Genomic DNA, 15,129 nt, shown 5'->3' with positions numbered 1-15,129 from the left:
CTGCTTCACGTCTTTATTATATCGTTTATTTCATAGTGCTCATTTTCTAATTTCTATGTGACCACACATTATAATACATCTTAATTTTATGGTACAAGATTGAAGAAGGTGGGGCTCTCTCAAGCAGAAAGATTAACATGTACGTCAGTGTATACGTTTTTCTCAAAAAAAAAGAAAAAAAAAAAAGAAAACGTCAGTGTATACGTAACTTTTTTTGATTCAAACAATTATTGACACAACTTGAATAATTATTTAATAAAGACTAATACCCATCTATTTTATTGATCTAATTTTATAATGATTTAAAATATTCAATAGGTTAATATAATTTAAAATATTTTATAGGATCAGTAGCATCAAAATCCCTCAAACCGTAGTAAACACCGCTACCAAAACTTCTGCAAATTTGGCAGGCGCCCACCCTCTGATATCGTTATTAATATTAAAGGAATTAGTTTTTTCAAAAACAAATTCTTAAATTTACTAAATTTTGTGTTTTAACAATTAAATCCTTCCTTCCCGTTAGGGTTTTAAGCCCTGGTATTAGTAACAAAGTTAATCAATTCTTAGCCATTTAATTAATTAGATTAATTACGTTTTAGACTTGAATTGAATAACATTACACAAACATGGATCACATAGAAACACCAAATGATGACCTGGGAGAACCAATAAAACAAAAAATTTTACAATGTAATCTTGAAGGATTTAACTGTCAATCCACATGGAAAAAATCCACTAGAAAAGAATAGAAGTTTAAACTAAAGATTTAATCATAAATCTAAAACTACTTTATGTAGTGCTTATTAATGTGGTCACATCAACTCTTTTATTCCGGATTTGTTGCACACAAACTCCTTGTCATAACTCTGAGATTACCTCTCAAAAGTTTGTTCCATTAACTTGATTGTAAATTAAATTGGATGCAACAACTTCACTTGATCACCTAATCCTTTGCTTGAACAAAGGTCTTTGGTTAATACTTCAAGAGAGCTTGAAAAATTCTAATTCTATGTACGCTACATTGCTCTTGGAAAGCATGCTCTATACTTTCTTATATAGTAAACTTTAAGATGCAAGTTCCCTAGAGCATAGGGTTGAGAGAAACTGCTGAGAATCCAATATGCATGAGTTCGACTTGTCGAGCTAGTGCTGAGAATCGTTGTAGTAGTAGTTCAGTTTCTGCCATCGTCGAAAGGAAAATTGTAACAACTCAGACCTGTATTCAACCATAAGGTTGAATTTAATCAACCATCTTATTGGCTTTATTCCGTGCTAAATTTGCTTGTATTACAACATTTAGTAACCCTGTATTTAGGTGGGTTTGTTGTAAGGGTAGTGAGTGAGATAGAGTATCAATTGCTCAAGAGTGTGCAAGAAAACAGAGACTTGTGGCTTGATCTCGCGGGTGACTTGAGGCTGCAAGCCGCCAGATGCAGCACACGTGCCAAGCATGCTAGAAGGTGAACAGTCATGCTAGCTGGAGCACTACAGGACAAAATAGGACAACTGGCCATACGGTTATCTCGCGACTGGGTCTCACGACTCAATCAAGCCGCGAGCCACCCCTGTTTTGAAAAACCTGACGTTTCACATTCTCCTCTTTCCTCAGTATAAATATCCCTTATACCCACAAATGAAAAAGAGCTTCCAGAGAGAATTTTGAGAGAGAAACCCTAGAGTAAAGCAAGATTGATTCACCTACAATCTATACATTAGAGTCTCTTCAAATTCCTCAACTCTCTTCCTCTCCATTGTCAAATCCTTGAGAGGCATTTTACCAAAATCTTGTTCTCACCATATTCATCACTGTGAGAGGGCTGTTTGGTGTTTTGGGAAACAGTTAGGAAGGAACCAATTTACATTGGTTGATGCTATGGTCTAGTAGCGAAATCCGGGAAGCTAGAAAAGAAAAAAGTTCGCCACAACTTCGTTGGAGTAAGAAGCTTGGAGGGCTTAGGTACACTGGGTAGATTAGGCTTGGAGGGTCTATTGTTGTCCATGTATCCCAACTACATTTTCTAGTGGATTGTTTACCGCTTGGAGGGCGCAGAGAGGTTTTATGCCGAGGGCTTCAGTTTCCTCTTTGATAACACATCGCGTGTTGTCTTTGTGTTTGCATCTTCCTTCCCTTTATCTTTGCCTTTTATTATCTGCTGTGGGTTGTGATTTTAATTTGGTTTAGATAGTTTTTCCAATTCTATATTATAGCTTATGTTCATTTTCCGCACACTAGTTGTTTGACATAAAGCTTGAATTGGTTAATTTGTAAATTGGGGTTTAAACGTTCAAGGGTGTTTATACACATATTTGAACTTTCATCAACAATTTCCTTTCCCCATAAAACCTGTTGCCACCCTAAACCCGCTCTCAACACATAAAACTTATGCACAATTTCTTAAGTGATATATCTTAGATCCTCTAACTACATTCAAATACAATGTTGCATTAAAATAAGTTGTCCTTGAAAACATCATTATGTGTGTATTGTATTGGTCAATTCATATCATATGTCTGAATTCAATTAAAAATTTTAAAATACAGTACTAAAAATCCTATTTCTAAAGTTTTCCGATACAGCACTTAAAATATAGCACTTACCAGAAGGGTTTATAGAGAGGACCAAAGAGCAAGGCCTAGTGGTGCCCTCTTGGGCACCACGAGCACAAGTCCTTAGCCACGGTTCCACTGGTGGTTTCTTAAGTCACTGTGGTTGGAATTCGACCCTAGAGTATCATGCAAGGTATACCGTTAATTGCATCGCCACTTTTCGTAGAACAAAGAATGAATGCGGTATTATTAATTAAGGATCTAAAAGTGTCACTGAGACCAAAAGCTAACAAAAAAAAAATCTGGTGGATCGAGAGGAAATTGCAATAGTTATAAAGAGTCTTATGGTCAGACAAGAATGAAAGAAAATTCATAACCGTATGAAAGACCTAAAGATTGCTGCTGAGAAAGCACTTAGCCCAAATGGGTCTCCTACAAAGGCACTAGCTGATTTAGCATCACATTGGACAAATCAACCTTACTCTTAGGACATGAAACTCTTCTTTTTTAATTTTTAACTTTCTTCATCGTTGCTTTTCTACTTTTCTTCTCTATTGTTTGCCATTATTCATTAGTTGTCTATTCTGTATTCTTTTGTCACTTTTTGACACTTCTGTTCTCTATTGTTTGCCATTATTCATTAGTTCTCTTCTACATCACTTTTGACCATGTGAAACCTACTAACTATATAAAAAGAGGCGATAGCTCTAGCTACAGGACATTTGGTTTATTCAACCTTTGGCTTTTTAACAAGCCAAAATGGTGAGTTTGGTGAGAAAGAAAAATTTTTAACATTAAAAAAATATTATGTCTACAATATTTTTACAATAAATCTTAAATAACAAGTTATTATTTATTATTATTAGTGGATAAAATAAACTTAGTATTTAATACTATTACCACAACTAAAAATAAAGGTATTGCAAAAAAAAAAAGTACTACATCCACAACATTTTTTACAATATTTTAATAACAAATCTTAGGTGGTAAATTGTTATTCTAATTTAAACTTTTCAATGAAATTACTTTTTGTCTACCAATAACAACTTATAACAATCTACTACTTATAATTTGTAATGAAAATGTTGTGGGCTTAGCATTTCTCTTGAGAAAAATGTTAAAATATCTTATTGACATCGTAATATTTTCACAACTAGTGAGGTGTCAATTCATTATAAGTCAAAGTAAAATATAACAAAATTATAAAGGTATTATGAAAATGTTGTGCCATTTTTTGTGTTTCTAGAAAATGTTTTTTATTACTCGATTTTTGTTGAGCCAAAATTCACTATTTCACTCACAGTTTTCTTAGGTTGATTTTTTGCAATTTTTTCTTTTTACACCATTTTAAGTAAAAACATATAGTTTTGCACACTCAAAAAAACAAAAAACAAAAACTTAGGATTAAAATACTTTTCATCCTTTATGTTTGGGGTAATTCGCAATTCCTCCTTAAACTTTAAAATTAAGCTATTTCACCCTTAATATTTTGGAAAAGAACAAATATGCCATATTGTTATTCTCTTAATTAAACCTTAATGAAAGCTTATGCTTCTTAAAATATTCCATTTTGTAATGTCTAAAATACTCCTACTAAATTTTAACATTCCAAAAATTTTCTTCACGTATTTTGGTTTTCGATGGTAGTAATGCTTAGAAAGTTGGAATGGTTATATAAGGTATTTTATTTTCTTGCCTTTTTTCTTTTTTTTTTTTTCCCCTAAAATGGGTGTTCATTAAAAACTAATTAAACTAAAGATTGCACCTAGACTCATGTAGAATGATAAGAAGAAAGTATGAATGAAAAAATTTTCATTGTGTATTGTTGAAGGTATTTGATGAAAAGTTTTAATCGTAGCATATGACATCATTCATTGCAAAATTTTAAATATTGTGACAAGATCTTAGCAAAACATAGTTGCTTATTGTTGGAAGATGATGATATTTGTTATCATTCTTAGAAGTTTTTAATGAGTGGATATTACCTTTAGCAAATAGGTATCAAATATCTTATATGAATGAGATTAACTTTATATGACATACATTTTTTATGTATATAGTTTCATACTTCTTCAAATAAAAATTCTATCTTAATTTTTTTACTTAGGAGGTAGCACGTGCAAGCCACACTAGTATTGTTGACTGCTTCTTGTGTTTATTATATCGTTTATTTCATAGTGCTCATTTTCTAATTTCTATGTGACCACAAATTATAATACATCTTAATTTTAAAGTACAAGATTGGAGAAGACGGGGCTCTGCCATGTCCCAAGCAGAAGGATTAATTAACTTGTACGTCAGTATATACGTAACTTCTTTTGGCTCAAACAATTATTGACACAACTAGATTAATTATTTAATAAAGACTACACTCGTCTATGATCAAATTTTATAACGATTTAAGATATTCAATAGGTTAACATGATTTAAAATATTTTATTATATGAATGAGATTAACTTTATATGACATACATTTTTTATGTATATAGTTTCATACTTCTTCAAATAAAATTTCTAGCTGAATTTTTTTACTTAGGAGGTAGCACATGCAAGCCACACTAGTATTGTTGACTGCTTCATGTCTTTATTATATCGTTTATTTCATAGTGCTCATTTTCTAATTTCTATGTGATCACACATTATAATACATCTTAATTTTAAAGTACAAGATTGGAGAAGGCGGGGCTCTTCCAGGTCCCAAGCAGAAGGATTAACTTGTACGTCAGTATATACGTAACTTCTTTTGGCTCAAACAATTATTGACACAACTAGATTAATTATTTAATAAAGACTAATACTCATCTATTTTGTTGATCAAATTTTATAATGATTTAAGATATTCAATAGGTTAACATAATTTAAAATATTTCATAGGATAAGTTGCGTCAAAATCTCTTAAACTGTAGTAAACACCACTACCAAAACTTCTGCAAAATTGGCAGACCCTCACCCTCTAATATCGTTATTAATTTTAAAGGAATTTGTTTTTTCAAAAACAAAATCTTAAATTTACTAACTTTTGTGTTTAAACAATTAAATCCTTCCTTCCAGTTAGGGTTTTAATCCCTGGTATTAGTAACAAATTTAATCAATTCTTAGTTATGTAATTAATTAGATTAATTACGTTTTAAATCTGAATTGAATAACATCCCACAAGCATGGATCACATAGAAAGACCAAATTATGACCTGGAAGAACCAATAAAACAAAAAGTTTTACAATGAAAACTTGGGAGGATTTAACTGTCAATCCTCATGGAAAAAATCTATTATAATAGAATAGAAGTTTGAATGGAAGATTTAATCATAAATCTAAAACTACCTACTGTAGTGCTTACTAAATTGCTAATGTAGTTACATCAACTCTTCTATTTCTGAATTGTTGCAAACGAACTCCTTGTCATTACTCTGAGATTACCTCTCAAAAATTTGTCCTAGTAATTAACTTGATATTAAATTGGATGCAACAACTTCACTTGATCACCGAATCCTTTGCTTGAACATAGGTCTTTGGTTGATACTTCTAGAGAGCTTGGAAAATTCTAAATTTGTGTGCAATACACTGCTCTCGGAAAACATGCTCTATAATTTCTTAGATAGTAGACTTTAAGATGCAAGTTCCCTAGATCATAGGGTTGGGAGAAACTGCTGAGAATCCAATATGTACGAGTTCAACTTGTTGAGCTAGTGTCAAGAATCTGTGTAGTAGTAGTTCAGATTCCGCCACCATCGAAGGGAAAATTGTAACAACTCAAACCTATACTCCAACAATTTCATTTCTGCACAAAACCTGTTGCCACCCTAAACCTGTTCTCAACACATATCTTAGATCCTCGAATTAAATTCAAATACAATGCTTTAAAATTTATTGTCCTTGAAAAACATCATTTCTGAATTCAATTAAAAATTTTAAAATACACCACTTAGAAAACTATTTCTAAAGTTTTCCAATTTTACCAGATACGCATTCTTAGACCAAAATCATGATCAAACAATTTAATTAGAAGCAAAAAAGGATTGAGAAAGAAAGATCCAGAAATGTGGATCATAGAGGTATATTCATTGCAAAGTCAAATGGAAACTACCAACCTCCCTTATCATATTTACTAAATGACTTTTGCATCCTTTTGCAAAAATTCTTCATTGACTAATCCACAGATATACAACAAAGAACCACATTAACAAATGCATTAAATAAAAGAAAATGACTTTTACATACCCCCGTTTACACATATTGTACACAATTTCAATTAACAAATACATTAAATAAAAGGAAATGTCATTTACAGACACATTTAGGGTAAGTTTGGTTCAGCTTTTTGAAAAAGTGCATAATGAAAAAGTGGAGTTTCAAAAAGCTGAGTGTTTGGTAAAAGCTGTTAAAAAGTGCATAATGAAAAAGCTGAGTGTTTGGCAAAAGCTGATAAAAGTGGCTTTTTAAGGGGTAAATGACCAAAAAGGACAATGTATATATAAGGGAATTTATTTCAAACTTTTTTTTTTTTTTTTTTGGTGGATGTGAGTTTATTTCATACTTATTAAATCATCTATTTCATATACTTACTAAACAATAATAATAATAATATTAATTAAATCTAAATAATTTCCATCAACATGAAGCACAAAATAAAAATGTAAAAAGATGATAAAATATACACCAATAATCTAAGTTTAAATTGTACTACATAAAAATGTAAAAACATATAAAATACATATCAATAATCTAAGTTTAAATTGTACAACACAAAAATGTAAAAAAGATGATAAAATACATACCAATAACCCAAGTTTAAATTGTACTACAGGATATTATAAAAAAAAGACAACTACTAATTATTATCCCCCCAAATGGAATTAGCAATGGAATCACGAAGAACCACCATCGCAGGGTCTGTTAAAGATCCTGAATTCTGCTCATAACTGCTATCTGCTTCACTATTATTTTCTCTTCTAGAAATTGAATCTCGATTGGCGTTTATGAAGCCCCTATCATCCCTATCATTTAGTCTATAAAAAGATGAAAAAAGGAAGTGTGAAAGTTGTTGCTAAGCAAGGCATCATAATGTATATGCACTACAAAAACCTCAACCTGTAGGGGCAGACCAGTATTTTTTCCCCTGAAAACAAGGTTTTAAAGTCACCTTCAATGATCAGTTTATAACCGGTTAATAATGCAAATACAATTTTAAAAAAAATTCGCTCTACTAATACACAATACCACAATAAAAAATCTCCAAACTAAAAAACTATAACCATAGTCAAATAGACAAATATAATAGTAATGATTGTTATGCCTAAACCAATACATTACAAATGTCTACAATATCATCATCCAAAGAATAAAAACTACCACCCAACTAAGTCAATATCATAATCGAAGTTCCAATCTGTTTAATAAATACAGTATAACACTTGACAAAGTTCCAATCATTACAAAGTTCCTTAGTCAGTTATTTGTATCTAATCCAATTACCATGTCAATAACATAGTAAAATCTACTCGTAGTTAAGCATAATAGCTTATCCTCTCTAATTGCGTCTTAGATCATAAAGAGACTCTAATCCCCTTTATTGTAGTATGCAAGCCTAGCAGACATACACTGAAGATTGAAGATGGTACTTATTAAGCTCATTAGTGTATAACAAGAAGTCAAATTACACATGCTAGAAGCTAGCTAAGATTAATCTCGGCTATTTCAGATTCACAAACTATACTCATTAAACACTTCATTATATATTAAAATAGCACACTCGGTAAAAAAAAAAAAAAAAAAAAAAAAAAATTCAAATCAATGTTAAACACTTCATTATATATTTTTACTAACTAAACACTTCATTATATATTCCAATCAGCAAAAACAAATAACAAAACAAGTAAAGGAACAATACCCATTCATAGCAAGATCCGAAATTTTTTTTCCCACACTCGGTAAAAAAAAAAAAAAAAATTTCAGATCAGTGTTGGTAACTAGTTTTTGGTAGCAGATCAGTGTTTTTGGTAGCAGATCAGTGTTTTTGGTACCTGAGAAATCAAAACCCACACACCAAAAGTGAGAAATCAACCAAAGAACAGAGAAATCAAAACCAAAACAACCCAAATCAGACCCATGAGAATCAACCCAGGTTCGGTCCAAATCAAAACAACCCATACCCATGAGAAATCAACCCAAAGAACACACAGAAAAATCATTACCCATAAAACAAACCACAATCCAAAGCTACAGAAAGACTTACGGAGAGGAAGAACCAGAAAGAAAGAAAGAAAGAAAGAAGAAGAAGAGGAAGACGAAGCGAAAGAAGAAAAGGAAGACAAAGAAAAAAGACAGAGAGTAGAGAGACTTACGGAGAGGGCAGAGCAAGGCAGAGAGAAGAGATGGAGGCGTCAAATGCGAAGGGAGAGCAGAGATGAGAGATGAGGGGCATGAGAGAAAGTGCTGGGTATTTCGGTCTTTTTGGTTATTGCAACGGTAATATACAAAACGCGCATAGCGCGTTTTGATTTATGGACCCCTGAGGGTCCATATTCCTTCCGCGTTTTGTCCTCAGTTTTTTATAAAAGTTCCAAACGCAAAAGTTGGTTGGGCTTTTTTGAAAACGCCCTTTTTGGGATCAAAAAGTGGAACCAAACGGGATCTTACACATAATGTACGGAATTTCAACACAAAAGTGATATGCGTGTACGGTGTATGTAATTGTGTGTATATAATAGACATTACCCTTAAATAAAAAACCAAAATTTTGTAATTGGGTCTATATAATAGACATTACCTTTAAATAAAAAAACCAAAATTTTAAGCTATTGAGAGAGAACCTGACCCAGTTGGGTTTAGTGGGGTGGGGTGGGGTTGCATCTATATATGGCATCCCATAGATAGATTCTAGATGGTCGATATATATCTTGTAATACTAAGAATTATAGAAAACATGTTCACACTTTCCATCTTCCCATTCAGAAAGACGCTATATAAACAATGTAACCTTACAAGTCCCAACCATAAAAACTCTTACTATTCTCTCTCAAAACCCATTTATTCAAGACTTCAAAGCATTATTGACACATATATTTTCCATATGGAACAAGAACCCCACATAGCTATTTTTCCAAGTCCAGGGATGGGACATCTCATCCCTCTTCTGGAGCTTGCAAAGCTACTTGCTCTCCATCACAACTTCCACATCACCTGTATCATTTCCGTACTTGGGTCTCCATCCAAAGCCATGAAAGAGGTCCTCCAAGCCTTGCCCACCAGCATAGACCATGTCTTTCTTCCTCCAGTGAGCCCTGAGGACCTCGAAGGCTTACTACCTGTAGGGATGGCAAAATAAACCCGACCCGCGGGTACCCGGTCCGACCCGACCCTAATGGGTCGGGTTTTACCCGATCCGTTTAACATCAGGGTCGGGTCTGGGTTTTCATTAAAAAACCCGAAGTGGGTTCGGGTCGGGTCCGGGTATTAGGCATACCCGGCCCGAACCCGACCCGTATATATAATATTAAAAAAAAAAAAAAAAACCCTAACTATAAATACTCATTTTTCCCCCAAAATCCCTCAGACTCTCAGACCCATTCTCTCCCAAGCCGCCTCTCATTCTCTTCCTCACCCTCACTCTCCCTTAAGCAAGACCGCCGGCGCCGCTGCTTCGCCTCCCAAGCTTACTTCGCCGACGCCGCTACTTCGCCTCCCATGCTTACTTGGCCGGCGCCGCTGCTCCTTGCATACCTCACCTTGCCGACGCCGCTGCTCCCTGCCTCCTTCACCTTGACGCAGCCTGTAGACACCACTGCTCCTCCCTCACCTCGCCAGGCCCTCCTCAACCTCACAAGGCCGCGACTCTCTCATCTCCTTCACCTCGTTAGGAACTCAAGCTTTTGCAATGAAAATCGTTCTTTTTGTTCAAAGATTCAAATTTGTAATTTCTAGTTTTAGTGCTATTTTGGTTGAATAGATCGGCTTGTGTGAATTGATTTTGTAGGGTTTTATTGTTCAGACCTAGGGTTTGTATGTTAATTCTTCTTTTTGCTTTTGATGTGGGAAAATATTGTAATGAAAAAAAAAAAGGGTTTTTGATCTGTTGGTTGTTGAGAAAATAATGGGTTTTGTTGGTTTTCGATTGTTCAGATCTATTGGTTGCTGAGAAAATAATGAGTTTTGTTGAGTGTTCTTTTTCCCCTCCTATTTGGTTGCTGAGAAAATCAATGTTAGCAAACAAATTTTTTTTTTTTTTTTTTTGATTGGGCCACAGAATGGGCCCTGAAGTACCACGGCCAAACGGGGCCTGTGGAGCCCGCGGGACCCGGCGGGGGCGGGTCTGGGCTCCGGAAAAAAATCCGTTTAGTAAACGGGCCGGGTCTGGGCTGCTAGTCTTGACCCGCGGGTCGGGTCCGGGTATGGAAAAACTCGGCCCGAACCCGACCCGTTGCCATCCCTAACTACCTGAAGTCCAAACTATTCTCACCTTGACCCGGTCACTGCCATCTCTTCGTGATGTGTTGAAGTCTTCTCGGTTTGCTGCTTTTATCGTTGACACTTTTGGCATGGATGCACTAGATGTTGCTAAGGAATTCAACATCTCACCCTACATCTTCTTCTTGTCAAATGCTTTTGCGTTGTCGTTGGTTTTGCATTTGCCAAAGCTAGATGAGACAATTTCAGGCGAGTATAGAGACCAAGCAGAACCATTGAAACTTCCAGGGTGCGTACCTATTCACGGTAGAGATCTTGCAGAACCGGTTCAAGATCGAACAAGTGACTGGTATAAAATGTTTCTTCGCAGCACAAAACGGATGCGATTAGCCGAGGGTATTATGTTTAATACTTTCATGGAATTGGAAGAAAATGCAATAAAAGCACTGTTAGATGAAGAAGCTAAAAGTCTCCCACTTTATCCAATTGGACCCATCATTCAAACTGGTTCTAGCAATCAAGTTAAAGGGTCAGAGGACTCAGACTGCTTACGATGGTTGGACAATCAGCCACATGGCTCTGTCCTATTTGTTTGTTTTGGGAGTGGTGGGACCCTCTCATATGAACAAACCAATGAGCTAGCCTTTGGATTGGAATTGAGTGAGCAAAAATTCTTATGGGTTGTAAGAACTCCAAATAATGAATCCGCTGATGCTGCATACCATAGTGACCAAACCCTTGAAAACAACCCACTTACTTCCTTACCAAAAGGGTTTGTAGAGAGAACCAAAGGCCAGGGTCTAGTGGTTCCCTCATGGGCACCACAAATCCAAGTCCTTAGCCACAGTTCCACAGGTGGGTTCTTAAGTCACTGTGGTTGGAATTCGACCCTAGAAAGTATCTTGCAGGGCATACCATTAATTGCATGGCCACTTTTCGCAGAGCAAAGAATGAATGCAGTACTACTAGCTGAGGATCTAAAAGTGGCACTTAGACCAAAAGCTAATGAGAAAGGCCTAGTGGACCGAGAGGAAATTGCGAAAGTTGTAAAGGGTCTCATGGTTGGAGAAGAGGGGAAGAAAGTTCATAGCCGTATGAAAGATCTAAAGGATGCTGCTGAGAAAGCACTAAGTGCAGATGGGTCTTCGACAAAGGCACTCACTGATTTAGCATCACATTGGACAAATCAAGCTCGCTTTTAGGACATGGTAGCTTTTTTTGGTTTAAATTTCTACTTTTATTCCTTGTTGCTCTTCTGCCTTTTTCCTCGTTTGTCATTAAAATTTTTATTTCTATGCGTTTAGTACTATTCATAAATCATAATATCACCTCCAAATTCTCATAAGAAAATAATAATAAAAGCCGGTCCTAATTTTATATAATTGAAATATTTGACCCTTATGAGAATGTGAGGCAGGCCTGACTAGCTGACCAGCTCCAAACGGAAAGATGAATTAGTCACACAACATTTTTTTAAATTTTGCCCGAAATAGAATTTTCCCAACTCTTTTTTTAAGAAGAAAGTTGTAACTTTTATCAAGCAAGAGCAGTCAAATGAATTGAGATTACAGTATTAAGATGTGAAAGAACATCCTCGATTCACACCGAATAATTACTAACATATCTAGTAAAGCTATAAGCAACACTATTAATTCCTTGTTTCTTAGTATGCCTTGATTAATTATTTGAGTATATGAGGGTGGATGTTTAAATAAATGAAAATATATGACTTGACTCACATTTACATGTGTGTGATATGGTATCTATTTAAATAAATTAACTAGTTGCTAACTCATATAATATATTTAATTGTTGGAATTTGGCTTCATAGTTTCAATTCTTGAAACACCAACTCCGTAGTTCTTCACTTTATAACAACCAAAAAAGGAAAGCATAGTCACAATATAACAAATACACAATAAATTATCTAACATATATATGTATGTGTCCAACAAACATTTTTTTCAGAATAAATAATCAAGTCCACCACATTGCATTTTCATATATATACTCATGTCCAATGATCTTCACATGGATAAGATCAATTAAAAAGAAAATCCTTCACCGTTGCATAACAACCAAAAAAAAGAAAAAGAAAAAAGAAAAAAAAGACCATCACATGAAAACAAATAAAAAAGCGAGCCAACGTGGCAACATTACACGCTAACAGAATGCCAACCAAAAGTAAAATTGCTATATGGGCATTTGACCTAACAATTTTGACTAAGTGAAAAATAGGCATTTGTCCATAATTTACAAACTATGCAGTAAAATATTCATATTTTGAAGCTATTCAATAAAATACCCCTGTTTTTTAAACTCGATTTTAACAAAATCAAGTTATAAGTGATACTTGATGTTAGGACATATATGTTTCACATGTTAAGAACATATGTCATGATTTTATGTAATTGACTTATCCTTTGACAAAATACACTTTACTTATAATTGTGTAGATTTAGGATGTGTTTAAGTACTTCAAGAAACCATATTTCAAGATCAAGTGTTGAAACCTTCAAGTCTATCCAAGAAAACAAGCTGAAAGTGCAAAATTACTAAAGCTCGACAGCTAGCTTGACAACTAGCATGTGTCAAGGTGTAGGGAAGCTGTTCAGCCCATGTGCTCGACACCTACTCGACAGCTGCTCGACACTTCCTATCTGTCGAGGTTTAAGAATTTCAGAATTCTTGATTTGATTTTCTTGGGATCTGTGAATGTGTCTTTGGACTTTCTTTTCTCCTAACCCTAGACCTATAAAAGAATTGTTCTAAGGGCCGTCAAACAGTTTACAAGTTGCACAAGTATTGAGCAAACTCTGTTCAAGCAAATTGTGATCGGAGACGAAGTTCTTGCCCTAGTTCATCTCTTTCTCTTGAAGAAGTTGTTGTGTATGTGCACCGTAGGGTTTTGTGACCAAGCATCTTCTTGATCTTCATCGTGTGGATGAATTGAAGAACTTTGCAGCCAACAACCTTCTTAGTTGGTGATTGAAGTTGTGTACTGGGATCCACGCAATTGGTTAGTCACGTACTTGGGAGCCGTGCATTGAAAGGGGAACTGTCACTACAGAACAAGTCCAATTGGGTATTGGGGTAAGGGTTCACTGTAGGTTGGTAAGGTATTTGGGATTCCTTTACTTGTAACCGCTTGTTATGATAATAGTGGAGTTTCGGGAGTGGTGACCTGAAAATCACCCGGTGGGTTTTTTGCCATGTAGGTTTTTCTTATTCGTAAACAAATCACCGTGTCTTTTATTTTCTGCTGCATATTTAGTTGTTTGGTGATTTGTTTGTGCTACCACGCGCTTTGCATGATAAATTGATTAATTAATAACTTGGATAATTAATTAATTTCAATCACAAGGGGTTAATCCATTTTTGGCCTATTAAGTGGTATCAGAGTAGGCACACTCTGATTAGGTTTAATCTTTGCTGGGTTGATCCATTGACCCTTGTTTGCCATGGATAGAGGATAGTCATTAATTATACCTCCTTTATTTGATGGCACTAACTATGCATACTGGAAAGTACACATGAGAACTTTCTTGCAGTCTTTAGATAAAAAGGTGTGGCAAGCTGTCGAGATTGGTTGGACTAAGCCAAAGGAAGCGCTGGCCAATTGGGATGAAGCCAAGATCAAGGCGGAAAACTTCAACAACAGGGCATTGAATGCTTTATTTAGTGTGATCACCAATGAGGAGTTCAAGAAGATATTCTCTACTGAAACTGCTAAGAAAGCATGGACCATCCTCCAGATAACCTATGAGGGTACAAAGGCTGTCAAGGATTCAAAGCTTCAGAGGCTCACTACAAACTTTGAAGAGATAAAGATGGAGGAGGATGAGTCATTCGATGAGTTCTATGCCAAGCTAAAGGACATAGTGAACTTAGCCTTCTATCTTGGGGAAACCATTCTTGAACCCAAGATTGTAAGGAATGTGCTCAGATCTCTACTCGAGAGATTCCATGCCAAGATCACGACGATAGAGGAATCAAATGATATTGACAAGATTCTTTTGATTGAGCTGGTTGGAAACTTACAGACCTACGAGCTAGGGTTAACAAGAATAGGCAAGTCGGGTAAAGGTAAGAGCATGGCTTTGAAGGCCAAGAACAGTGACACAGATGAGTCTTCCGACGATGAAGATTCCAAGATGAAGTCCTATATCACCAGGT

General features: G+C 35.1%; 1 protein-coding gene across 2 annotated transcripts; it reads left to right on the top strand.

Moving 5' to 3' along the window:
- The first annotated feature begins 9,619 nt into the window (after nucleotides 1-9,619).
- LOC126723125 (hydroquinone glucosyltransferase-like) lies at nucleotides 9,620-14,220 on the top strand. Of its 2 annotated transcripts, XM_050426412.1 has the most exons (3): nucleotides 9,620-9,854; nucleotides 10,984-12,161; nucleotides 13,410-14,220. In XM_050426412.1, exons 1-2 carry the CDS (start codon nucleotides 9,620-9,622, stop codon nucleotides 12,153-12,155), a joined length of 1,407 nt encoding a protein of 468 aa, XP_050282369.1. In that variant the 3' UTR covers nucleotides 12,156-12,161; nucleotides 13,410-14,220. The 2 variants fall into 2 exon arrangements, with proteins under 2 accessions (XP_050282369.1, XP_050282368.1); XM_050426411.1 differs by lacking the exon at nucleotides 13,410-14,220 and having other exon boundaries at nucleotides 10,984-12,262.
- The last annotated feature ends 909 nt before the right edge of the window (nucleotides 14,221-15,129 follow it).

The sequence above is a fragment of the Quercus robur genome, chromosome 4 (assembly GCF_932294415.1).
Source record: "Quercus robur chromosome 4, dhQueRobu3.1, whole genome shotgun sequence".
Lineage (NCBI taxonomy): Eukaryota > Viridiplantae > Streptophyta > Magnoliopsida > Fagales > Fagaceae > Quercus > Quercus robur.
The sequence above is the reverse complement of the archived record's forward strand: the minus strand, read 5'-3'. Positions and strand labels throughout refer to the sequence as shown.

Coding starts and splice junctions, on each gene's coding strand:
- LOC126723125 (XM_050426412.1), top strand. CDS start 9,620: ATGGAACAAGAACCCCACATAGCTATTTTTCCAAGTCCAGGGATGGGA. Junction 9,855..10,983: donor GGACCTCGAAGGCTTACTAC/CTGTAGGGATGG, acceptor ATCCCTAACTAC/CTGAAGTCCAAACTATTCTC.